Genomic DNA, 24,646 nt, shown 5'->3' with positions numbered 1-24,646 from the left:
CAAAATCAAATAACATACCCCCGGAATAAACGTACCCCCCCCCCCCGGTAAAATTACCAAAATTGACGGGTAACCTGTGTCTCTTGTACTAAAATGCGCCCTTACTGATATATGCACAAATCTTTAACTGTTATTTGCAATTAGGAATTTAAATAGACAAAAAAAGAGCATTTAATATATCGTATTTTGATAAGCACCACCCATGACAATAGAACATTCAGACGAATTTATGCACGCGGTGATTGCAAAAACCGGCCCGAAAATGACAAGTTTCTCGCTACAATACGCGTTTATAAACGTCTTCACGTCGAAGATTTGTCAATTTTTTTCACACGAAGTTGAAAAAAATTACTGGTTTTCAAAAAAATTAATAAACGTACTGTGCAAAATAAGAACGTACTGGGTGGATGTTTGGGCCAAAAAAAATAAACGTACCCGTATGTTTATTTGGCAGATGAGAGTATGTCCCTTGCAGGAGCCCACACACAAAACGGCTAGAGTCGGCAGTTTTTTCTAGGGTTGGTAGGGAAACAGGAAATACAACATTTTTTTCCTAGGTCTTACTGTAACTCCTGAAATATTTGCAGCAGTTGTATGTTTCCTATTGTCACTAGTACTAGGTATGGTATGACCTAATTATAACCTGGTAACCAGACCGCCGTGAGCTCAGCGCTATCCCTTCGGCACAGAGAGCGTCTGGGCCCGCCAACCAGGCCTCAATTACCGCGCTTCGGGGGGTTTAGGTTTCTTCGCTCACAGTCGGCGGCAAAAGAAGACCAAGCGTAATACAGGAAGTCAGCGGATACAGGGAAACAGCTGGAGATAGGGCCGTGGTATAACTCGCCTTGGCTAATGGTAAAGGCCGGGGCCGAAAAAATACCGCCAAGCCGACCAAAGGTTTGGTACCCAGGCTAGGTATGACCTCTTCACAGCAAACTTGTTGTGCCATCAATAATACAGATTTTCAATCAGGAATTATTCAAAAATATGTGCCAACCACAAACTTTAAACATTGCACACACTTAATTTTCCATAAGCTACCTTGCAATTACTACTAGTAAGTCCGCCCAAACTTTGATGAATTTACAGTTCATGACACACAATCACTTTATGGACCTAAATTTTGAGACTGTAAGGGGCACTTTAGACTGACGACGGTTCGGTAGTCGTACGAATGTTTATCGTCAAGATGTTGCCGGCTACGGTATTTTACCACCGTCTAAAGACAATCAAAATAGTCGCACGACGGTAATCCTCGAATCGTCGTCACTATCACCTCGGACCCTATCGTGCAATCCTTCAGCGGGGGGTCCTAGGAGGATTTTCCACCGTCTAAAGTGAACCGTCGCCGGCGAAGGAAGTGGGAGGTCATTGGCCTTATGCAAATAAGCCTGCAAGCGTTATTTCATGTCCAAGCACATCGCCTGTATCATTAAATGTCGTCAAACCAAAGACATCATCATACGTGTCTAGTACAATCCCCTGCCACCAATCGCTGCTTCTCCAGTACGAACCGATCCGCCGATCCACATTTATTCCGGCCAATGTAGCCAGGCTGACGGCAGCACCGAACGCCGGGATCAAACCCGGAGTATTGCCCCGCTTGGTACATGTGCCATATACCCCCTTCTTTGCTGGGCACAAACTCAGCGTCTCATCCTCAGGACAACGAGTTAAAAGCAGAATAAAAACAATCTGCTGCAGCATGCCGAAATAGGGGTTCTCTCGCCATTTTGCATTGGCGCGCGGCGTGCCATCCTGCGCTGCGGGTGTCCGCCACACTTTCTGGTCATGTGTCTAAAGCCAGCCGTCGCCCACAACGATTGTCGTGCGATCGTATACCGTCGTCAGTCTAAAGTCGGCCTAAATCCCACTAAAAGTAGTAAAGATGCCTACAGGGAGAAAGACTACTCCTTTATCTAATTTCCAGTGCCATCATTCCTCCTCAGTGCATCTCACATTGTCTCATCTCTGACAGGGACCTTCCACCTTAGACACACTCATCAAATTTTCAGTCACCTGTCCTCTGTTAAATCTTCTAGCTCAACAAAACTCAACTCAATTGTAGGAAGGCTTACATGCCCTTTTTCGTAAGGCCATGTTGATTTGATTATATGGATGACATCCTCCGGGAGCCCCAAAACTGATGCGCGCGTGCGAATAAATAAAAAGTTTTGCAAAAAAAAAAGTTGTTTTCATTATGAAATCTACGTGGTCATGAGGGTTGAACAAATGGGACAGAATATGGTTTGGCGAATAATCTAAATTCTAATCTTCAAGTTCATTTCCTTACAATTTTTTTCGTCTTTTTTTGTTTGATTTTGGCATTCTACGACATTGGTATAGTTTTTACTTATTTTTTTGTAACTTACGGTATATTTTTGCTCATTTTACAACTGTTTTGTACGATTTACAGTATGGTTGAAAACTTTTTTTTTTTTGGAAACGGCCGAAAATTCATGCGCGCGGGGATGTCATCCATATAATCAAATCAACATGGCCTTAGGGACCTAAATTTTGAGACTGTAAATCAGACTAAAAGAAGTAAAGATGCCTACAGGGAGAAAGACCACTCCTTTATCTAATTTCCAGTGCCATCATTCCTCCTCAGTGCATCTCACATTGTCTCATCTCTGACAGGGACCTAATCCACCTTAGACACACTCATCAAATTTTCAGTCACCTGTCCTCTGTTAAATCTTCTACTAAGGCCACACCAATTTAATTTGTTGGTTCTCGGATTCGCCTCTTCGTTTTTTTCTGATTTGCAAAAAAAAAAAAATTGATTCTGGTCCTGAATCAACTGAAAAATGCTCATGTTTTGCCCCCCAACAGTTGAGGAAAGTCCTTTTCTTCCTAGTTGTTACATTTTTCCCATCTATCATTGCAGTGGTTTGATTAAAAGTTCAAAATTCAATCAAAATCAATGTTTAAATTTTAACCCAGCCTTTTGTGTTGACTTCATGGCTCATTTTGTAGCATTTAAGCCTATAATAGTATGCCTAGACCTGTTTTATTTTAATTTTTTTTCGCCCTGTCGCTTCATATTTTTTCTGAAAAAATCCGAGAACCAACAAATTAAATTGGTGTGGCCTAAGTTCTAGCTAAGCAAAACTTAACTCAATTGTAGGAAGGCCTACATGCCCTTTTTCGTAAGGCGTAATCAGGCCTTTTTAGTCTGTGTAATCCGTAGGCAGCCTCCCAAAATCATCGTAATTCGTAATCAGTATATTAGCTGTAACATGTAACTGTTCATAATCAGGTCTGAAAATTTAACGTCAATCGTAATCGGCGGTGAAAATTTTGCTTGTAGTTGTAGCTGCTTAAAGGCATCCAATACGATTTCAGGGCAGCAAAACTGGAAATATTCTGAATAAGGCAATGTTTATGATATTGACACATACTGCTTCACATTGGCACATTTGAGTCAGCATTGCATAATTTGGGCTTTTAAAACTGCAGAAACAAGACAAAGATGAGTCATTCATTTTCTGTGTACTACTCTAAAAATCAGCCCAGGGCCCTTCCAGTAACCATTTTTCATCAGAACTTGGGGCTTTTTTGCTCCATGAATGTCAATAAATACATTGGGATAGTGTGGTTTCAACTTAGATAAGTGACTAGAATATCGATTTTGAAAAATATGGTTTCGAACTTCGAAGCCCTTAAAACTGCACTGGATGCCTTTAAAAAGAGAGAAACCTATGGGGGCCCGCAAGCCCTTTCCCGTAGAGCGTAATCGGCCATTTTAATTCTACGTAGAGCGTAGACGGGCCGCTCTAATTCAACGTATAGAGCGTAATTGGCGCATTTTGCGTAGAGCGTATTCACCCTTTTAATTCTACGTAATGCGTTGTAGCCACTTGGAATTTATCATGAAGTGTAATCAAGAAGTTTCCGAATTCAGCGTAGAGCGTTGTCGGGACCCCCCCTTGCATGTTCACTTGACATGCACAATTTAATGCCCCAGGTGACATACTGTGCTGGCAGGGTCCCTTGTGCCATTGGCAAATCCATGATCTTTCCCCTGTAGGAATAGACCTGATTATTGCTAAACAGATTAAATTCAAAGTCATTCAGTGACAGGATTTTGAGCTCTTGGGTGTCTGCAATTTCCGATAAGCAACTTCTAAATCTAGTTGCCTGGTGGCTGATACTAGTACCTACAAATGAGGGTCTGCATGGGGGGGTCCCGACAACGCTCTACGCTAAATTGAGAGCTGGCTACGTATTACACTGAAATTGGGAAACCTCTCGATTACGCTTTACGATAAATTCCAAGTGGCTACAACGCATTACGTAGAATTAAAACGGCTAATACACTCTACGCGACATGTGCCAATTACGCTATACGTTGAATTAGATCAGTCCGTCTATGCTCTATGTAGAATTAAAACGGCCGATTACACTCTACGGAAAAGGGCATGCGGGCCCCCACAAATGTACCCAGTTGGCAAAGGACAGCTTAATAAGAAACCACCATGTACCACAAACCCGCTTAGGCCACACCGACTTAATTTAATGGATGACATCCTTTGAAGACCCCCAAACTAGTGCGCGCGGGCGAATAAAAAAAATTCCAGCCAAAAATAAAAATGCTACTAAAGCACAGGAATACAAAGCTGGTATTGTGAATTTGCGGCAGTAGATAGCGACGTATACGACAAGCTGGCACATGCCGGCTTTTTGCGGAATTTATGAATCGCCACTAGTTCTTGAGTCGTGGAGCTTTGGCAGCCTGGGTGCCGTCCTCCAGAGTTACCACAGTCTCCGTATTGTCACTAACTACCATGGACTACCCATGCCTAGGGCCAGGCAAGAGCCTCAGAGTCAGAAGACGTGGTGATCTCTTTTTCTTTTTTGGAGAACAGCCGAAAATCGATGCGCGTGGGATGTCATCCATAAAATTAAGATGGTGTGGCCTTACACTGTTATGTAGTTAGGCCATGTTGATTTGATTATATGGATGACATCCGCGCGCGCATGAATTTTCGGCCGTTTCCAAAAAAAAAAGTTTTCAACCATACTGTAAATCGTACAAAACAGTTGCAAAATCATGGGCGATAGGCCACCGAGTTTTTGTTGAGATCGCTGTTGCTTTGTTTTATGAACACTCGTATACTGTGCACTCCGTACAAGCTTAAGATTCCCGATAATCATACACTGAACACAAACACTATGAACACGGTCCGTTGAAAGGATCCGAAGAGTCATGAACTCAACACATAACACCGTGAACACTGTCCGTCGAAAGATTCCCGAGAATCATACACTCATCCCATAACATCGTGAACACGGTCCGTTGAAAAATTTCCCTAGAATTCTCTGTACAATGAACCATACATATATAATACATACTGCTGGGTACTTGGTCCGCTGAATCATACAATAAAAAGCACACTCATTACTCAGCTGTTACATTGGCGTTCAGGGTAGCGCAAAGGCCGACGGGAATAGAACAGGTTTCGCAAACTCGAATGCGTTCGCAAAACCGCTGCTCGACTCGATAGAACCCCAAGCCGGGGCTAGCGCTAGCGGTGATAACTTCAAAAAGATGACAGGGTAGGAACACCTACCCGTGAACTGCGTTACCAACTGGGGTGGCAGCAAAAATGTGACTTAGAATCACGTTCGGTGTGAAGTCCCTGCCTCCCCAGACTCAGAAAACAACGATATATTACATTTTAGAGATATTGGGCACAACTACACTTTCCAAATCTCATGCCTGGGAAACATATGTAGAACTGAAAACATGTCGGTGGGGTTTGTGGACGTGTTTAGAGTACATTTACACATAGCATGTCAAGACTCTTGTCGGGTGATGTAGCCAGTTGTGTGCGTTTACATTTTAGAACCGCGCGGGAAATGTGGGCCTATCGTGCGTCTGATTGGCTAGCGATGATGTCATTGACCTGTACAGCAGCGACCTGGTAACGCAGTTCGCCGGAAATTGGACTTTACAAAATGCTTCATATCTTCTTTAAAATATGGTATCATACCCCCAAAAAGTTTACATGGCTACTTAGTTACCCCTTGATTATAGATAGTATCAAGACTTTTATTTTCCTTATGGCATTTCGCAGAAAATAGGGTCTTTTGAAATGGCATTTCGCACCTAGTGTATACTAGTACTAAGTACCTAACCATGATGAAGCGTTCGGAAGCCGCTGTTCGGCTCTCGGCAATCTTCGGGAGACTTCGGTATCTGTTCGTATGGTTCTTTGGAATCCTCATCAGTTTGTGACCGTGTTCAGTGTACGTATGATTCTAGGGAACCTTTCAACGGGCCGTGTTCACGGTGTTATGTGTTATGTGACTGTATGATTTTTGGGAATATTTCAACGGACCACTGTATTGTGATGGCAACGGGCTGAATGAGTAGACACAGTGTATGTTCTAACATGCGCGAAACAATAATAAGGATTTTATTTAATGGTTTACAAAACAAAGTAACGTTACATGTATTGTTAGATCTCAACAAAAACTCGGTGGCCTAGCGCCTGTGGCAAAATGAGCAAAATATACCGTAAGTTACAAAAAAATAAGTAAAAACTATACCAATGTCGTAGAATGCCAAAATAAAAAGAAAAAAGACGAAATTGTAAAGAAATGAACTTGAAGACTAGATTATTCGCCAAACCATATTCTGTCCCATTTGTTCAACCCTCATGACCGCATACATTTCAAAATGAAAACAACTTTTTTTTTTGCAAAACTTTTTTTTTATTCGCACGCTCGCATCAATTTTGGGGTTCCCGGAGGATGTCATCCATATAATCAAATCAGCATGGCCTTATGTGGAGCTTACCTTGACCTAATCCTCTACTTACTGGCCATTTTAGTCTAAAGTTTCACTCTTTTATCTTCCTATCAAGCTTTATATCCTTAATCAGTACCTCATGCGGTGAACATTCTTCTGTAAATCCATCATTGACACGATGTTGATCCCCATATTATAGAGTCTAAATGAGTCAGAACCTGTGATTTTCATACACTATTGAAAGTTTTTGAAAAATCACTAGAAAACCAAATGCCTGACAACTTTTATTGCAATACTGTACTTGGCTTCAGTTGTACCCAGTACACGTACAGTAGGCAGTTGACAGTTGTTTATAGAAGGGGACCCGCAAGCCCTTTTCCGTTGAGCGTAATCGGCCGTTTTAATTCTATGTAGAGCGTAGACGGGCCGCTCTAATTCAACGTAGAGTGTAATTGGCGCATTCTCCGTAGAGCGTATTCACCATTTTAATTCTACGTAATGCGTTGTAACCACTTGGAATTTATCGTAAAGCGTAATCGAGAAGTTTCCAAATTCAGCGTATAGCATTGTCGGGACCCCCCCCCTTGCAAGCCCCCATAGAAGACAGGATAAGCCCTTGTAGACAAAGCGAGTCTTTCCACTACTGACACAGGTTCCTCCTACTACTAAGTCCTAGTCTAAACATGCCTTTGGGCTAGACCTCTGATCTTCCTAGCCTGGTATCCAGCCTTGTTAGCTTTAGTCCGCTACCCAAGATCCGCTTGTTGGCGGGGAGCGGATCTTGGGTAGCGGACTAAAGCTAACAAGGCTGGATACCAGGCTATGATCTTCCTACATGCGAGTTTTTCCTTATGCTACCCCAAACACATTTTTGCAAGACTCCAAATATGATTTTTTGATTGGATGGCATTGGTACATTTCTATCACTAAAGCCTTGAGCAACTTGCAACATACACTCTAGTCTAGGCTAAAGTGTTGGACAGCTGCAATTTGTGATAGTAGCTATATGTTATGTTTTCGCATGTCTGACATTTCTACTGGTATATAGAGTCCATTCCGCATCACCGAGTGGGTTTTTTACCTTCGCCAAGAAGGTTATGTTTTCGTAGGCGTTCGTGTGTGTGTCTGTCTGTCTGTCTGTCTGTCTGTCTGTCTGTCTGTAAACACGATAACTTGAGAAGGCTTAAATGGATTGACTTCATATTTGGTAGGTGGGTAGGTCTTGATGAGACCTCGAAATGATTAGATTTTGGGCCCCCTGGCGGCTTCTTATGGTACTGCAGCTGAACTTCCGGTTTTGATATCTCGTGATCTGGACGTGCTAGGGTCACGAAATTTGGATGGTAGGTAGGTCTTGTGCTGGGGAATAAGTGACATAGGTTTGGGCCCCCTATCGGCTTGCTCAGGAACTGCAGGGCCATTTCTTTGAAAATATTCATAAGAGGATAACTCAAGAACCGGTGGACGGATCATCATGATTTTTGTTATGTAAGTAGCTTAAGTGATGCTTGACATAATTATGCGACAATTATGCAAATCTGGACGTAATTTGCATAATTAATGAGGAAATTCGGTAAATCAGCTGCATTACATTATAGGACTATTCAAGCTTGAGACATATGTAATTGACAACGAGAAAAACACAGGAAGATATTAATTATGTAAATTAACACTTAATTTGCATAATTAATGAGAAAATGTTATAATTCCATAATGGTAACTGCCTGGAATTTCATACTTAGGGTATTTGCAAGTTAAGTGAATGTGAACATCATTAAACATAATTTACTCAAATAAGGACCTCATTTGCATAATTTATGAGGTAATGATAGAATGGCTTTCTTTTTTAAGATAAGGCTGTCTTTTATGGATAATATGATCAACTCATATAATTCATGCAAATGAGGATCCTATTTGCAAAATCAGGAGGAATAATCTTTACTTTGTCATAAAGATTAACATCATTTGGCGAAGGTATGAGATCGTGGGACTCTAGTTCTCCATGTTTCTAATACGTTTGAATTATTTAGAAGAAAAGAATACCCCAGTAACAAAAGTTCTAAATTTTTCAAAAATTTGAAAATGAAAATTTGAATATATTTGAATTCATTTATATATTTCTGAAACATTTTGAATGTGACTGTACAAAGATCTCTTTCTTTAGAATAAATTTGAACTACCCATGTGTTTCTTTCACAATTCGAAATATTTAGAACTATTTCAAACAAATAACCAAATGGTAGATGTGGGTAATTGCCCCCATAAAAGTAGGTGCTAATCCTACTTTTCTGTCTTCCTCTGTATCTTTTAGATTTCACTGCTGGACACTGGTGGCTCTTTTGTTGTAAGGCATCAATGCCTGACGCCCAGACAGTCTACCATGTACTCCACAGGGATGTGTGAATTACTTCCTTCCCATCCCACTGACCTATTTACAAAATGTTAGAAATAATTCGAAATAATGGTAAAAAATGGTAGAGTGCTGTTAGAAATATTTAGAAACTATTAGAAATGTCATAATCCACATCAGGAATATTTCAAACGTTTTAGAAAACCAGGGAATTATTTAGAATATTGACAAGATGTTCAAAATATTTCCAAATTATGAAATTTCTTAGACAAACAATTACAAAGAATTCAAAACATTTCTAAATATGTAGGCATTTCATCGGTCTCGTAGGACCATGAAGAAGAATCATCTTCTACATCATGTACTTATTTGTTTTTGCTTTACGCTTAAGGCGTCTGTGTTCTGATTTGAGTCTCTGTTTTTAAATAATGACAATAACAACCCACTCGGTGACGCGGAATTGACTCTATTATACAGTACTGACAACATAATGGCATTCTTTTTCAGTGATCATAACTCTTGCAAAAAATGGTAGCTTGCCAGCGTACAAAATACCTGGTTGCCCAGTTCCCCGGGCAACCAAATTTTACTTGGGGCAACCTATTTTTGAACCTAGGTAGCCCAGTGTGCTATCTGAATTTTAAGAATGCCCCCCACCCCCCAAAAAAAATCATGCCCACTTGGCTTGCACCACTGTATCCAGCAGATGCTTTTTAATTCTAGGTATCAATGGCTATTACTAGTATCAGTTAACTAAAGTAAAGGCTGTTAGAAATATTGTTAAAGATTTATGTATGTAACATTACTTAATTTGAGAAAAGTAGTACTAGTAACTTATACAGTAGGTGGGGCAACCTAAAATTCTGATATCATGGGCAACCTAATTTTTGCAGTGGTTCAAAAAAGTATTTTGTTACCTGTACACTGGTTGCAAAGGCAGATACTAGTAAGACATTAGACTTGTGCAAAATAGACTACTAGTACTACTAGTATAGTTCTACAAATCCCTTTCATTTTTAGTTGATTGATACTGCACAAAACTTGCTCATAGCACAAGTTCATCCAATCAAATTAAAACCAGCTGGTGATGTCATCAGCTTTTAATGTCAAGTCCCTTCTATTACCCAGTACATCCAAGAAGTCAAAGGTCATGACATTTCATGTATACCTAGCAATGACATGCATCACAAGTCGCAGAAAGGCCACAAAATGTCACGTAGAGTGGAACAGCGTTGTATTTCAGACATTCACTTCTGAATTCTGATATTCTCCGATCCAAGCACATGCCTTTGAAGTCAGCCTGGAGTTAAATAGACCAAAAGAATTCCTCTTGCTGATTGAACTTTCTCATTATCAAGTTCATTCTAGGAGATATAAGGCTACGTACTGTATATATCAGCATCTGGATTAGATTAGTGGGAAACTGGCAGCTTTAGTCACGGGTATAGTTATAGGTACAAATCTGATTAATTATGACATGGTGGGAACAGGTGGATGTGACTTCTCATTGGAGAGCACCCAATTTACGGTCAGCTTGAGTTTCCTGTACTTTCATAAAAGTATCGTATAGTTTAGTTTACTTTATTTATAGGAAATTCAAACTCTACTACTGGATAAATTACGGAGATAATATCTGGACATTTCGAGTGACATTTCGAGTCACTGAAGAACTAGCAGAACTCGATAAAGTTTAGTTTGTTTTTTTTTAGTTTATTGTTTCCAAGTCCAAGTGTCGATCATTTTGAAAGATGGGCTGTCAAATCAGGAAAACTATTAGCTCTCACAAAAGTTTGAGTAACTTGTTGGGCAATGATCGCAAGATAATTCAGGCAATAAGTACTAGTACTGTATGTAGACAACTTTCAGTTAACTGTCAGATTCTACTATTGTACTAATCTATGTGAAGTATGGAAAGTTTTTTTCATGCACAGCCACTCCAAAAAAATGTGAAACAAGGCTGAAAAACAGAAAATAAACAAGTAAAATCTGAGATTTTATACCTCCAGGCTTTTTATTGTATATTTTTATATGTTGTTTGTTATGTTAACAAAGAATTTATCAAGACCGGACACCCCTCTGTGCGAGGGGTCAGCTTCATGGACCAGACCGTAAATACCTAATACACGCCAAAGGTCAACGGTCGTGACCATTTTCATACTCAAAGGGGTGTTCTGGGGCCACCAAAAGGCACCGTTTTCACGCCCGAGAACACATATACAATAAAAACAATAGAACGTGCATCATCTACAGCCCAATAGCAAAACATATACCGAGTCCCAAAAGAATCCGTCCACCCAAACGCGAGAAACAGCTGCGAACATGAAAATCTAAATCTCTCACAAAACCCTTCCGCGGAAGGATGTCTCCTTGCCCGGAGGTAAAAACTGTTGTTAAAAGTCATGCATCTAACAAAGACTACATCTTGCCATGAAGTTCTTGAATTATCTACCCACTGAGAATACCTATAGTGAAATGCCAAAGGTTCTTGGACTTAGGAGACTTGTGCTGTCAGTACTCTCATTCATCTTGTCTTCAGTAAAAACAAGCCAAGAAGTGAAAGATGACAAGAAAGAAACTAATGCTCACATTAAGACATTTGACAGTCTTTTGACATGTAGTTGAACAAACTTGTGCTTGTAAGTTGTATCATCTTTTATTTATAATGAAAAGACTTAAACTGGGACATTACAAGGAATTTGGGGGAATGTTTTTCTTGGCATGCCCCAGTAGAACTCCTTAGAGGAGGTGGGTGGCTTCCTCTGCCCAGCCCCTTAATTTGTCAACACCCCCAGTTGGGGAGAACCAGGTCTTGATATGACAACAAACAAAGCACACCGATACTCCCACTGTTCCAGGGGTCAGAACATCGGATTAGTAACCATGTGCATCCATGCACAGGACCATCACACATTTATGTAACCTAAAACCATTTCTTCGAATTTTAACATAACCCAGTGACTACATTGTAGGTATCAAAGTGCTCCTCCCACTTCGATCGAAATAAATTACCTGGACTAATTAAATTAAAACAGGGGTTAGAAAAAATTATAAATAAGTCATTATATAGCGTTAAGATAGACGATAAAACCCTCTTGAATTGTCTTCGTCAAAACATGAACTGTGAATTTAATATAGATAAATTCACGACGTGGGAATTTTATGGTTTTTAGTGCACCTGTCCGGCAAGAAATATGGGTGGTTTTTGTTAGGCGCAGGCAAGCGGAACGGCACTGCTGGAAGCCTTCGGCAGGCCAGAACTCAGTAAAACTGGCAACACAAACGTGGTAAAAAGTAAGGAAAAGAAATATACGATAGAAGGAAACTGTCTTACGAGTAGAAAGCCTTTCTTTGTAGCCGGTAGCTTGCTGTCCGGTGTTGGGGTAGCCAAGCTTGTTCCTGAGCATGTTGGGTTGGTAGCAGCAGCGCTTGTGTCGTCTTCCCCGCCGTCTTGTCGTCTCTCCGCTTCCTCCTTCCGCTTCTTCTGCTCTTCCATCTTCTTCTGGAACATCGCCAAGAAGCTGCCGTCGTTTGCAAAGGTATTGACGCCGCTGGAGGCGGAGTTTTCGCCGGCGGAAGGCTCAGGCCCGCCCGATGACTTACCGTTCTCCGCCATGGTTTCTGTTCAACTGAACAAGTCCCGTGTTTTCTCGTACTCAACAAGATATCGCGAGAGAGGATTATACTATTATCACATGGGGAATAAACAATCGAATTTAATTAACCTATTTTTTTTCTTTTATAAGAAATCTTTTGATATCGTCGCTTAACCATACAAATAATAAGTCTTCAAATAACTATACCGTTCATAAAAGATATATCAAAGCCGCATAGAATTCAGATACTCATAACATTATTTTAGCACACACTAAAGTCAACCTAAGAAAAATGGAACATTCTCCAAATGTACGTCCGGATCAGCTGGAGGCCAGAATTTTGGTATTATCAGGAAATTATGAAGCTTGTAACATATTAGAGGAAAAAGCAGGTAGGTATTTAGAGTAACTCTCTTAATCAAAAGCTTGCTAAGGTAGTTTGTAGACAGACATTTGAGGTTTAAACTAGATAGACATAGACATTCATATCCAGTATGCCACATTTTATGAGATTCCCCTATCTTGAATATTTAAAGGCTTTTAAAAAACGACTAGAGGTGCTGTATACTATCCAGAGATCCTTGAGTCCGTTTTGTGATGGTATATAGCTTGTTTAAAGAGTAAGGACATTATTTTGCATAATAGGATCTTCTGTAATGTAACACAATTGGTATTGTTTATTATGATAACTTTATACTAACTCTTGTGGACAGTTTAGTTGCCCCGACGGCAGGACAGACTGCTATGGGACCGGTGAGGTGAGGTGAGGTGATACTATAACGTTAACGTTAATACATGGTGTACATAACACATTATGACCAAAAACATAAATACACACATTCATGTATATCCCTGTAGATGTATGACGCTACAACTTTATTTATATATAATAATAATAATGATAGCTTTTTTTTTCTCATACGGCATAGCTACCTATGATAGCATCACCTGTTCCAGATGCGCATATGGCACCTGAAAGCCCAGAGTGGGTAGTCCAGCCTGGGCACCTGACGCACCTGAAACAGCACCTGTGCCAGCTGCAGTACCTGCCGGCGCACCTGCAGCACTGCCTGACGTACATGCAGACCGTGCTGGTGGGATTGGACGCGCTGCGTAGGGAGGGGCTCCTATGTGACGTGGTGCTTGTTGCAGAGGGACAGGAGTTCCCTGTTCACAAGAACCTGCTGGCCAGCTCCAGCGATTACTTCAAGGTAAGGCCACACCAATTTGATGTGTTGGTTCTCGTATTTTTTCAGAAAAAACATAAAGCCACAGCTAGGGCAAAAAAAAACAGTCCAAGGCCCAAATGGCATGATAGGAGCCATGAAGCAACATACCAGGCTAGTTTGTAATTCAAACATTAAATTTCAAACCTTTAATTAAACCACTGCATTGATAGATGGGGAAACTCTGAAGAGAAGGGACCTCTGTAAAGTGTTGGGACCAAAATATGAGCATTATGGAGTCGATTCAGACGCTGAATTTTTTTTTTTTCATTTGCAAATCAGGAAAAAATGAAGCAGGCAAATTCATGAACAAACAAATTAAATTGGTGGGGCTGAAGGCAGGGCTCGAAATTCAAAAACTTAAAGAATTGGGTGCACAAAACTTTTTGGGTGCACCATATACATATATGGTATAAAATAGAAGAAGTAGAATGTCAGCAAAAACTAATTACGTTTCATTTCTAAAGAAAGTAGTACAACAATGATTTTATTATTATATGACACTTACTGACTTAGATGTTAAGAATATGCTGTATGTGAAGAATATACTTTTTTTAGTCCTGATCAGCCATTTCTTAATTGTGACTCCAGTTCACAACTGTTTTCCGTTTTGTCGTGTTTTCCCGTAGGCCATGTTCACGGGGGGTCTCCGCGAGGCACACCAGAGCCATGTGGAGCTGTTCGGACTGTCTGCCGTGGGACTGGGCATGGCGTTAGACTTCATGTACTCAGCCTGCATCAGGGTCACCATGGACAATGTGGAAAACATTCTACAGGTATAGAGTTGTAACAGTGGGGGGTTTATAGGCGCTACCAACAGATCCGGCAAACGGGTCTAGACCTTTTAGCGGAGAGGTTAGAGTGTCTAACTGGGGCCCGGGAGGTTGTGGGTTCGAACCCCGGCCCGGGACCAGTGGGGTTTTTTACTGTCTCCGCCTGTTTCTTACAGAGTCTCTGATTATTGCTGAACTGTTTTAGTTTATTTTGAATCTCTTTGTGAAGAGCCCTTGCGGGACATTGATACACTTTATCATGTTGCTTGTTTGCTTGTTTTTGAAAAGTTTCAGACCTAACAAAATAGGAGTTGGCATACAAAGAATATAAAAAATTTATTGTACATTCATGCCCTATCGGGCTAAGTACAGGCGAACAGATGAAATGGGTAATATGCTCCTCTTCTTCTTCTCCAAACAGTGACCTCATACATGTTTGTTGTACAAACAGCTCTAAATCTACTCTAATACAGAAGTTCGGCTTCTTCTCGTTTCTTTGTGATGTTAAAAATATAATTTGAAATGGGTTTGTATAATACAGGATGATCAAAGCGCATAAGAAAGATAAATTTTTCAATATTAGGCAAGTATTGGAAGTATGGAAACGTACTTGTATTACTTGTAATATATCTAAAAAGATCATTTCTTTCATTACTATATAAACTACAATCAATAACAAAGTGGGCTTCGTCTTCTACTTTGTTCGAGCTACAAAATTGGCAAATCCTTTGCTCCAGAGGTGTGTGGTTGTGCCTTCCTGTTTCGATGCTGAGTTTATGACAGCTGATTCGTAGTTATATTTCCCTCCTCTCATACCAAGAAAATTTTTCATTCAACTGTAATTCATATTCCATCCTCCAGGTGGCATCGCACCTGCAGCTCACCTCCCTGTTGGGTCTCACCTGTGCGTTCATGGAAGAACACCTGTCAGCACAAACATGGCTTCTCATATACGACCTTGCCGACACGTACGCCCTGCCTTCGGCCAAGGAAGCCGCCCTACGGTTTGCTTTTAAACACTTCAAAGTCATCGCACAAAGCAAGGAGTTTCTAACCCTTCCTGTGGACAAACTACAACTTCTTGTAGCAAGCAGTAGACTTATGGTGGAAGAGAATGTTGTTTTAGAGTCTGTGTGGAGGTGGCTGAACCATGACCCTTCCAGGATGGAGGAATACTGTAATGATATCATCAGGCACGTGAAGTTTTCTCTTGTACCTCAGGAAATCCTTGAAGCGTGGAAGGAAGAAAATCCAGAGGTCCAGACAAACGAAAAGTTGTTTGCAAGGTTAGAGGAGTCTCTGTCGTACCATAGCAAAGTCTACGAACAGCCCTTGTTGCAGACGGAACAGACGCGAGTACGTGCTGACAGCGAGTCGCTGATGATCATTGGTGGAGCCAAAACCACAGGGCAGTTGTCGCGGTTGATGTGTATAGGTGCCCTCCAAGGTGGCGACAAGTCGTTACAGTTCAAACCGGTTGTCAGCCGGATGAGGTCGGTTTGTTACCACAGCATCGTGGCGACGGGCGGATTTCTCTACGTGGCGGGCGGGATGGACCGCCCGGATCCAAAATGTCGCTCGGCGAGGAAAGAGGTGCATCGCTACGACCCGCGGTCCCAGGCCTGGCTGCAGGTTGGTTCGATGATAGACAGGAGGGCGTACTTTTACCTCGCGGCGGTGGACGGTGCGTTGTACGCGGTCGGAGGGCGGGAGGCACGACAAGCCCACAAGTCGGTGGAAAGTTACGACTTTGCGACAAACCGATGGACGTACCATTCCTACCTGCCCGCGCCGCTCTACGGTCACACGTGCACAGTACACAACGGGTTGCTCTATGTCTCAGGTGGGATGAAGGGAAAACACACCATAAATGAGTTCCTATGTATGGATCCGTCTGCAGAAACTGCGCACTGGACTCTCAAACCCCCCATGGGCTCACCACGAGCATACCACGCAATGGCCTCCGTCGGAAACAAAATATACGTCTTTGGCGGGTCGCAAACGATGGGCAACACCATCGTTATCAAACAACTCATCCAGTACTTTGAGCCGGAGAAAGACCAGTGGACGTCCCTGGATCAGCTGATGCCCGTACCCATGTATGGCTTCTCGGCGGTATCACACGGACGTTTCGTGTACATGGTGGGAGGGCAGAGTGACGCGCATCTGGGGATGGAGACCCGGCGTCCGCTGGTGATGTACTACGACACGGAGACGGACAGCTACACGTGGGAGGAGGTCCAGGTCATGCCGAAGGGCGAGCTGATTGGTTCAGCCTGCTGCATGCTAGAGGTCCCTAACCATGTCATACAGCTCTATGCTACGGGGGGAGGGGGGCAACGCTCCAAAAGTGAGTGTAGTGGAAGCTCTGTCGGGTGACGTGGGGGTAAAACAACCAGATGATTGACAATCGTGCTAAATCACGGCTCGAAATTCATTTTTGGGAATAGGTGCACCCAAAATTTTTTGGATGCACCATATAAGATAAAATAAGTGCAATGTCAGCAAAAGCTAATTATGTTTCATTTCTAAAGAATAATACTTTAACAATGATTTGTAATTTTTCTGACAGATGTTGTTATTAATAATAAGGTTGGTTACATGTAGATGTTGTAAGTTATTAATAATAACATCTAAATCTAAATGTCAGAAAAATAATATTATGCTGTATACTACTATACATTTAACATCTTTACATAGTACATAAACATATATATAAGAATATTTGGGTTGGTTCACCCACTGAAAAAAAATTGGGTGCACTAAGGTGCACTATGATACATCCAGTATTTCGAGCTCTGTAAATGAACTAAGCTTGGCAAGTGGAGGAAATTTCATAAAATCATGGAAGAGAGCTACTTACTTATAACACTAAGTCCAACCTCTCACATTTGATTTTAAGTCCCATAACAAGAGAACCCACAAACAATACTTCAAACCCAACTTTAGGCCACACCAATTTAATTTGTTGGTTCTCGGATTTTTTCAGAAAAAATATGAAGCGACAGGGCGAAAAAAAAATAAAAAATAAAAACAGGTCTAGGCATCCTATTATAGGCTTAAATGCTACGAAATAAGCTATGAAGTCAACACAAAAGGCTGGGTTAAAATTTAAACATTGAATTTTGAACTTTTAATTAAACCACTGCCATGATAGATGGGAAAACTGTAACAACTAGGAAGAAAAGGACTTTCCTCAACTGTTGGGGGCAAAACATGAGCATTTTTCAGTTGATTCAGAACCAGAATCATTTTTTTTTTTTGCAAATCAAAAAAAAACGAAGAGGCGAATCCGAGAACCAACAAATTAAAGTGGTGTGGCCTTATACAAAAATGGAGCCAAGAAGACCTGGATGAAACCCTATATATAAGTTGAACAGACAATTTATTGATCTCAGCAGAAACAACACAGATGAATACAATTCTCACAATATTTCACATGACATCACTGGACAGGCACATTGTGTATATTTGTACAGATAAGGACCTACACAAGCAAGAGAGCAGATACAAATTTTGGTGTGCTTTCCCTGACTCCCTACTGTTCTGTAGTACTGTTATCACAGTATAGTGAGTCCAAACAAAAGTTAAGTATTTGACACTACTTTAAAAAGTGCATCTTTCTAACAATCTTGATGTTTTAGAAACCCATTTATTCAATGACTGATCTGTTGATACTTTATGGCTGTGTAATACTATATGAGTATGTAATAATTATCAATACATAATCGGTACACAAACTGTAATTTCTAATTAAAGAGGTCAGTGCAAAGACGGATTCAAACATTTGTAGTTTATAAATATTGTAGTTAAACTACATCAAAGTTTTCATGCTATCATCATCTGTTACTGGTATGTTGTACTTTATATGAATACCAATTTTTGACATCACTGAAACCAAGTTACCCATTTCTAATCAATGAAGATGTCAAAAATGTATACAGACTGGTACCGTAAAGATTTTAACAGCATTGATACATATGTACTGTTGTATCTGAACTATCCTGATTCAAAACTCAGTTACAAATAGTGCTGCGTACCGATTCACTGGACTTGGATCCGGACTTGTAAGAATGTTTTGGTTCAAGTCCAAAAAAATCTAAAAGTCTGGACTTATTACCATAAAAGACCATTCCACATACCCCTTTTCTTTCCAAACTATCTAAAAACTTCCGTAGATGGCACAATCTTTGCTGCAAAATGAAGAAAACATTGCCATCTGCATCGTCAAGTGTCGGCCTCCATGTTATGTAGCCAAAGTTTCACCCAGACAACATTGCAAGGTTGCCAACATGCAATTTTGTATAAGCCATGGGTTTAGGTCTGGACTTATAAGTCCGGAACTGAACCTAAACCTCTGGACTTGAATCCGGACCTGAACCTAAATGTGGGTTTAGGTACACAGCACTAGTTACAAATAGCGACAGCATAGAGGCAACAAAATTTCTTCTTTAGGCATTCTTCAAACTAGATGCTTTCCATCATTCTAGTACATCTCTGATGATCTGTGGTAGTCTTTTGTGAGGAAGACAAAGTTAAAAAGATGAAAATAGTATCTAGCAACAAGTGTTCAACTCAACCAACCAATGATCATCTCAGACTTGGAGAGTCAGCCATTCTCTTAATTGTCCCCCCTCCCCTTTGATGGCTGTTCAGTCACCCTGCTTCCCTCCCACTGCTGCGTTCACACCTCCACCTGTGCCATGGGTTTCAGGTCATCTGCCACCTACAGACAGTAAAAAATGTCCAGTTTTAACATTTGATGAAACTATACATTCTGGATTACATCCAAATATAAAAAAATCTTAGTATCAAAGTGGTCAAAAGCAGTTCCTGCTAAACAGCATATGAGAAAAGCAAGAAAAGTTTTTCATGAAAGTTCATCTGTGTTGGTAGTAATCATAGTAAAACGTTAAAATTTTCAGCGACCACTGTCGCCTTCATCAGGATAATTAATGAAGTGAAGTGATTGGTCATTAATTATCCTGATGAAGGCGACAGTGGTCGCTGAAAATTTGATCTCTGTAGATTGTGTGTTGGAATAAAGTTCAACGTTTTACTATCATAGAGTTTTTAGGCCACACCAATTTAATTTCTTGGTTAACAGATTTTTCTACAAAAATAATGGAGCGGGCGGGCGAAAAAAAAATAAAAATAAAAACAGGCCTAGGCATCCTATTATGGCCCAAAATGGTACGATAGAAGCCTCTTCACCTACAAACAAATAACATCACAGAATCACACTTTGGGAGGAAAAATTTGAATTATTAGTTCCCAACGGTTGCAAAAATTACAAATGTACTGCAGTTGAACGTCATATTATGTTCTTGATATGTGTGGTCCATATCATATACAACACTTTTGAAAAGCTTGCAAAACAAATTCTCTATAAGGCCACACCAATTTGATTTCTTGGTTAACGGATTTTTGAAGAAAAATAATGGAGCGGGCAGGCGAAAAAAAAAGAAAATAAAAACCGGCCTAGGCATCCTATTATGGCCCAAAATGGTACGATAGGAGCCAGGCAACATACCAGGCTGGTTCAAAATTTAAACAATGAATTTGGAACTTTTAATGATACCATTGCATTGAAAGATGGAATAACTGTAACAACTAGGATGAAATGGACTGTTTTCAACTGTTCAGGGCAAAATATGAGCATTTTGCAGTTGATTCTGAATTTTTATTTTTATTTGCAAATCAGAAAAAAATGAAGCGGGCAAATCCGTTAACCAAGAAATTAAATTGGTGTGGCCTTATCTGCTTAAAAGAATAATTCCTAGCTACTCCAAACAAAAATAGTTCAAAGCTACAAAAATGCTACTTAAATTTCTTTGCTAAAAACAAGACCCCCTAACCTGGAATTCACAGCCTGTGGCTCCTATAATATCCTCCACAGAGAAGTCAGGCCAGATCTCTGTCAGAGTCAGACCTGTCTCTGAGTCCACCTGAAATACTGCCTGTTAACACCAATAAAATTATTAGGACATGTATTCTGTAATACTGTAATTCACGGTAGCAAAAGTTCACCGTCTGAGAAAAGTGGGCATGTTCACGGAACTATATAGTCACGGTGGTGACAGGTGCAGGAAAAAGAAAGTCCAGAAATCATTAGAAGAAGTTTATTGCAAATTTTAATCCCCGGGGGGCTAATTGCAGATTACAAACATAAAAGAACAATGAAACGTAGTATAAAATAACTAAAATCTACATGATAAAAATTAAAAGGTAGTTGTCTAGAGCTATAGCTATTATTATTGTTTAACTAACAGTGTCCAGTTTAATTCCGGAATTCCAGTTTAATTCCGGACTAATTCCCATATCTCAGCAACCTTACGTCTAGATGGGCTAATATTCTAAGATATAGGTAAAAATGATGTAAGAAATACATAGCAGCCATTGGTGACCCCTTGGGAATTAACCCAATTCACGAACTGGGTTGGAACTGCAGCCAGAATTCTGCAGAATTCTGCAGAATTGGGTTAATTCCCAAGGGGTCACCGATTAATTTTAACAGTGTCCAGTTTAATTCCGGAATTCCAGTTTAATTCCGGACTAATTCCCATATCTCAGCAACCTTACGTCTAGATGGCTCCAGTTCCCAGAATTCTGGCTCCAGTTCCCTAGAATTCTGCAGAATTCTGGCTCCAGTTCCCAGAATTCTGCAGAATTCTAATTCTGCAGAATTGGGTTAATTCCCAAGGGGTCACCGATGGCTGCTACGTATTCTTACATCATTTTTACCTATATCTTAGAATATTAGCCCATCTAGACGTAAGGTTGGGAATTAGTCCGGAATTAAACTGGAATTCCGGAATTAAACTGGACACTGTTAACTGTAATGATAAGTTCACAGAACAAAAGTGACAGTGAAAACAGTGAACATACAATGTAACAGTACCATGAGAAAATCAGAAATTACAGTACTGTCTTCCGCACTAAATATTCTTTCAAAAGGAAAAACAGACAAAAGTTCTAAGTTAGGCAAGGCTATGGCTTGGTCTATTGAAGATATGCTGCAATATTTTTTTATCAAGGATCTTTGAGTTTGCATTTTTTTAAACCTTTTTAAATCTCTCTTCGTTTTGAAGACTATTTGTGGTTGTTTTGTTACCTTTTCAGTGATGATGGTGTTGACACATTTGGTTCCAGTGAGAGGGAGTTTACACTGGGGCAGGATCTTGTGTGCTCCTCCCTATGCAAGAGACAGGAGTTCAAGTTGAATGATTGTGAATTTGTGATAACAATACTTTTTCAAGCATTATCTTAACCCCAAACAACTCATCTTCTGAGTGCATGCGGTTGAACTTACTAGTATGTAAATGCTTGTGATCTGGAAAGCTACCTGGTGCATTTTAACTTAAATCCAAGTGTCTGTTCATTTGTAGACAAAAGTCCAGTTTCTAGCCACTGTAGATCCTGCAATCCTTGGAAAACTGAAAGCCAATAATTTCCCCAGCAAGAAAGGCCTGTAATATTTGTACTTGTATGTGTGTAGCCTGTTGTAGCACGTTGGCAGAACGTACTGCACCTTTGCAAAATCTGTAATGTGTTGTGCATAGCACTTCGTCAGAGCATATAAGGCCATATTCGCGCATGTAAGGTTAATATCCCGTCTGTAGTTTCCAAATGTTGTGCTGGAAAAGATGTCATCTGCAACAGATGAAATTCTGATGCAATGTTGACCAACATCCAACGAAAACCGTGAAGAATCAGGGTTTCCCAATTCATTCTGCCGACGTGCTGCCTGTTGTAAACATTGCTTTCTGAGAAGAGAAGAAGCCCTACATACCTTAGCAGTGTGCTCCATGGTGACTACGACCTTGGTGTCAGCAGCAGAGACGAGATCCATGGCACCTCCCATGCCCTTCACCATTTTCCCCTGTAGTACCCATGGGTGGAGTTTGTTAAAACACAAGACACTAACCATAACAATAGCCATAACAATACACACAATCTTTTGTACCATTATATCCAACTATTCCTGGAAAATCCCATACTGCTAACACTCTGTCATGACAGCCAGACTGAGTTTCTTTGGGTATTAGGCCACACTGATTTAGTTTTATGGATGACATCCACACATGCACTGATTTTCAACTGTTCTCAAAAAAATCACCTCCGAGGCTCTTGCCTGGGTGCCATCCTCCGTAGTCCATGGTAGCTAGCAACAATAGGGAGCCGGCGGTAACTACGGAGGACGGCACCCAGGCTGCCGAAGCTCCACAGAACTCTAAAACTCAGTACAGTGCCGACTCATAAATGCCGCAAAAGGCCAGCATGTGCCGGCTTGTCAAGCAAATTTTGAGCAGATTTTCTGAATTTGCACTGCACTCCAGTGAATTTACCGGAATCATCCAGTTGGCGAGATCTCCATACTGAGACACCTGCATGGCTCCCAACATAGTCAGGTTAATGTGGCCTCTGTGCAGAACAAGCAAAAAGAACACAATTAATACCTCATGAAAAAATACAATAAGAACGAAGTGCTCATAGCCTCCAAGTCAAGTTCAGTATGATTTTTTAGGGGTCATTATTTTTAAGTTTTATCATAGTACATACTGTGGATACCAAAGATTCATCTGTTTTAAGAACAAAGGAGTAGAACAGAGTAATGCATTTTCTACGGATTAACCTTTAGTACACTGAAGTAGACATTTCATTACCAACTCTCTATTGGTTATGGGTCAGGTAGCAGGGAAATGGTTAATAGTGAATCAGTAGAGGTAGAGAAGTCTAGCTGAGTGTCAGCCTTTTTGGCTTTCATCTGCTCCGAACGATCCACTACCAGCCTGTGGCAGATCGTGGGGAGCGGACAAAAGCTAAAAAGGCTGACACTCAGGCTTAGTAAGAAAAGTCAGCCTCACCCTCGGATCATGCCAAAGGATTCGTCGCTGGAGAAAAAGGAACTTCCAGACAAGATGGTGACTGTCTCCTTCCCAGCATTGATCAGGTCAGCGTCCTCCTCTCCTGGTCGGGGGAAGGGGCCCTGTAGAGGAGGGAGAGTGACAGGTTTGTGTACTGACAAAAAAAGTGCTGCAGTACCACATAAAACTGACAGGAGGTGTTCATGCACTGCGATGTACTCACCACTGTGTGCCCTGGCCAAAAACACTGTGACATTAGTTGACTCAGGACTAGCACTTCTTTCTCACATACAAATCTTGGGAAATAAACTACGATGAAGTTTTCTACCCAAAATGGAAGGACTAGAGTTAATCTTTTCCTAGGCTAAGACCGATTGCAACTGCAGATTTGCATCTAGAGTACATGTACTTCAGCAGAACACAAAGAATAAAACAGCTTAAGCCACACCAATTTAATTTCTTGGTTTACGGATTTGCCCGCTTCATTTTTTTCGGATTTGAAAAAAAAAAATTCAGAATCAACTGCAAAATGCTCATACAGTCCTTTTCTTTCTACTTGCTACTTGGTACAGTTATTCCATCTTTCAATGCAATGGTATCATTAAAAGTTCCAAATTCATTGTTTAAATTTTGAACCAGCCTGGTGTGTTGACTTCATGGCTCCTATCGTACCATTTTGGGCCATAATAGGATGCCTAGGCCTGTTTTTATTTTTCGCCTGCCCGCTCCATTATTTTTCTAGAAAAATCCATTAACCAAGAAATTAAATTGGTGTGGCCTTAGATTATAGGTGCAGAACAAATAACAACAACAAACAACAACAAAAACAGAGAAAAGCAAAGAAGTCACTGACCAGTCCCAGAATGCCGTTCTCACTCTGTAGATGGATGGTGATGCCTGGTCGGATGTAGTTACTGGCCAACATCGGGATCCCGATACCCAGGTTAGCTGGGGCACACCGGTCAAGGAACACAGAGAGCTTGGTAGAAAGTGAAAATTCAATTCAAACGCACAGAATAAGAAAATAATATTAGAAAGAAAGAAAGAAGGAAGGAAGGAAGGAAGGAAGGAAGGAAG

General features: G+C 40.7%; 3 protein-coding genes across 5 annotated transcripts in view; 1 reads left to right on the top strand and 2 right to left on the bottom strand.

Annotated features, from left to right (window-relative positions):
• The window catches only part of LOC109476123 (uncharacterized protein C19orf43-like), a 30,488-nt gene extending 17,736 nt beyond the window's left edge, over nt 1-12,752 (bottom strand). For both annotated transcript variants that reach the window (XM_019777019.1, XM_019777020.1), the window contains exon 1: nt 12,442-12,752. In XM_019777019.1, the coding sequence (XP_019632578.1) occupies nt 12,442-12,723 (282 nt within the window). In that variant the 5' untranslated portion in view covers nt 12,724-12,752. The remainder of the gene's footprint in view (nt 1-12,441) is intronic.
• An 889-nt stretch (nt 12,753-13,641) lies between these two features.
• On the top strand, nt 13,642-17,153 carry LOC109476138 (kelch-like protein 9). 2 transcript variants are annotated; one of them, XM_019777033.1, is made up of 3 exons: nt 13,642-13,914; nt 14,559-14,705; nt 15,564-17,153. In XM_019777033.1, exons 1-3 carry the CDS (start codon nt 13,669-13,671, stop codon nt 17,079-17,081), a joined length of 1,911 nt encoding a protein of 636 aa, XP_019632592.1. In that variant the 5' UTR covers nt 13,642-13,668; the 3' UTR covers nt 17,082-17,153. The 2 variants fall into 2 exon arrangements, with proteins under 2 accessions (XP_019632592.1, XP_019632593.1); XM_019777034.1 differs by lacking the exon at nt 14,559-14,705.
• Nucleotides 17,154-18,070: 917 nt separating this feature from the next.
• The window catches only part of LOC109476114 (succinyl-CoA:3-ketoacid coenzyme A transferase 1, mitochondrial-like), a 19,219-nt gene continuing 12,643 nt past the window's right edge, over nt 18,071-24,646 (bottom strand). Inside the window, exons 11-17 of the mRNA XM_019777006.1 lie at nt 24,423-24,517; nt 23,570-23,691; nt 23,051-23,126; nt 22,495-22,584; nt 21,817-21,897; nt 20,561-20,662; nt 18,071-19,428 (exon numbers count right to left, since the gene is read on the bottom strand). Coding sequence (XP_019632565.1) covers nt 19,387-19,428; nt 20,561-20,662; nt 21,817-21,897; nt 22,495-22,584; nt 23,051-23,126; nt 23,570-23,691; nt 24,423-24,517 — 608 coding nt within the window. The 3' untranslated portion in view covers nt 18,071-19,386. The remainder of the gene's footprint in view (nt 19,429-20,560; nt 20,663-21,816; nt 21,898-22,494; nt 22,585-23,050; nt 23,127-23,569; nt 23,692-24,422; nt 24,518-24,646) is intronic.

The sequence above is a fragment of the Branchiostoma belcheri genome, unplaced genomic scaffold (assembly GCF_001625305.1).
Source record: "Branchiostoma belcheri isolate BF01 breed outbred unplaced genomic scaffold, Haploidv18h27 scaffold36, whole genome shotgun sequence".
In the NCBI taxonomy this organism is placed as follows: Eukaryota; Metazoa; Chordata; class Leptocardii; order Amphioxiformes; family Branchiostomatidae; genus Branchiostoma; species Branchiostoma belcheri.
Note: the sequence above shows the minus strand (reverse complement) of the source record. Positions and strands in the feature narration are given on the sequence as shown.

Coding starts and splice junctions, on each gene's coding strand:
- LOC109476138 (XM_019777033.1), top strand. CDS start 13,669: ATGGCACCTGAAAGCCCAGAGTGGGTAGTCCAGCCTGGGCACCTGACG. Junction 13,915..14,558: donor GCTCCAGCGATTACTTCAAG/GTAAGGCCACAC, acceptor GTTTTCCCGTAG/GCCATGTTCACGGGGGGTCT. Junction 14,706..15,563: donor ATGTGGAAAACATTCTACAG/GTATAGAGTTGT, acceptor TCCATCCTCCAG/GTGGCATCGCACCTGCAGCT.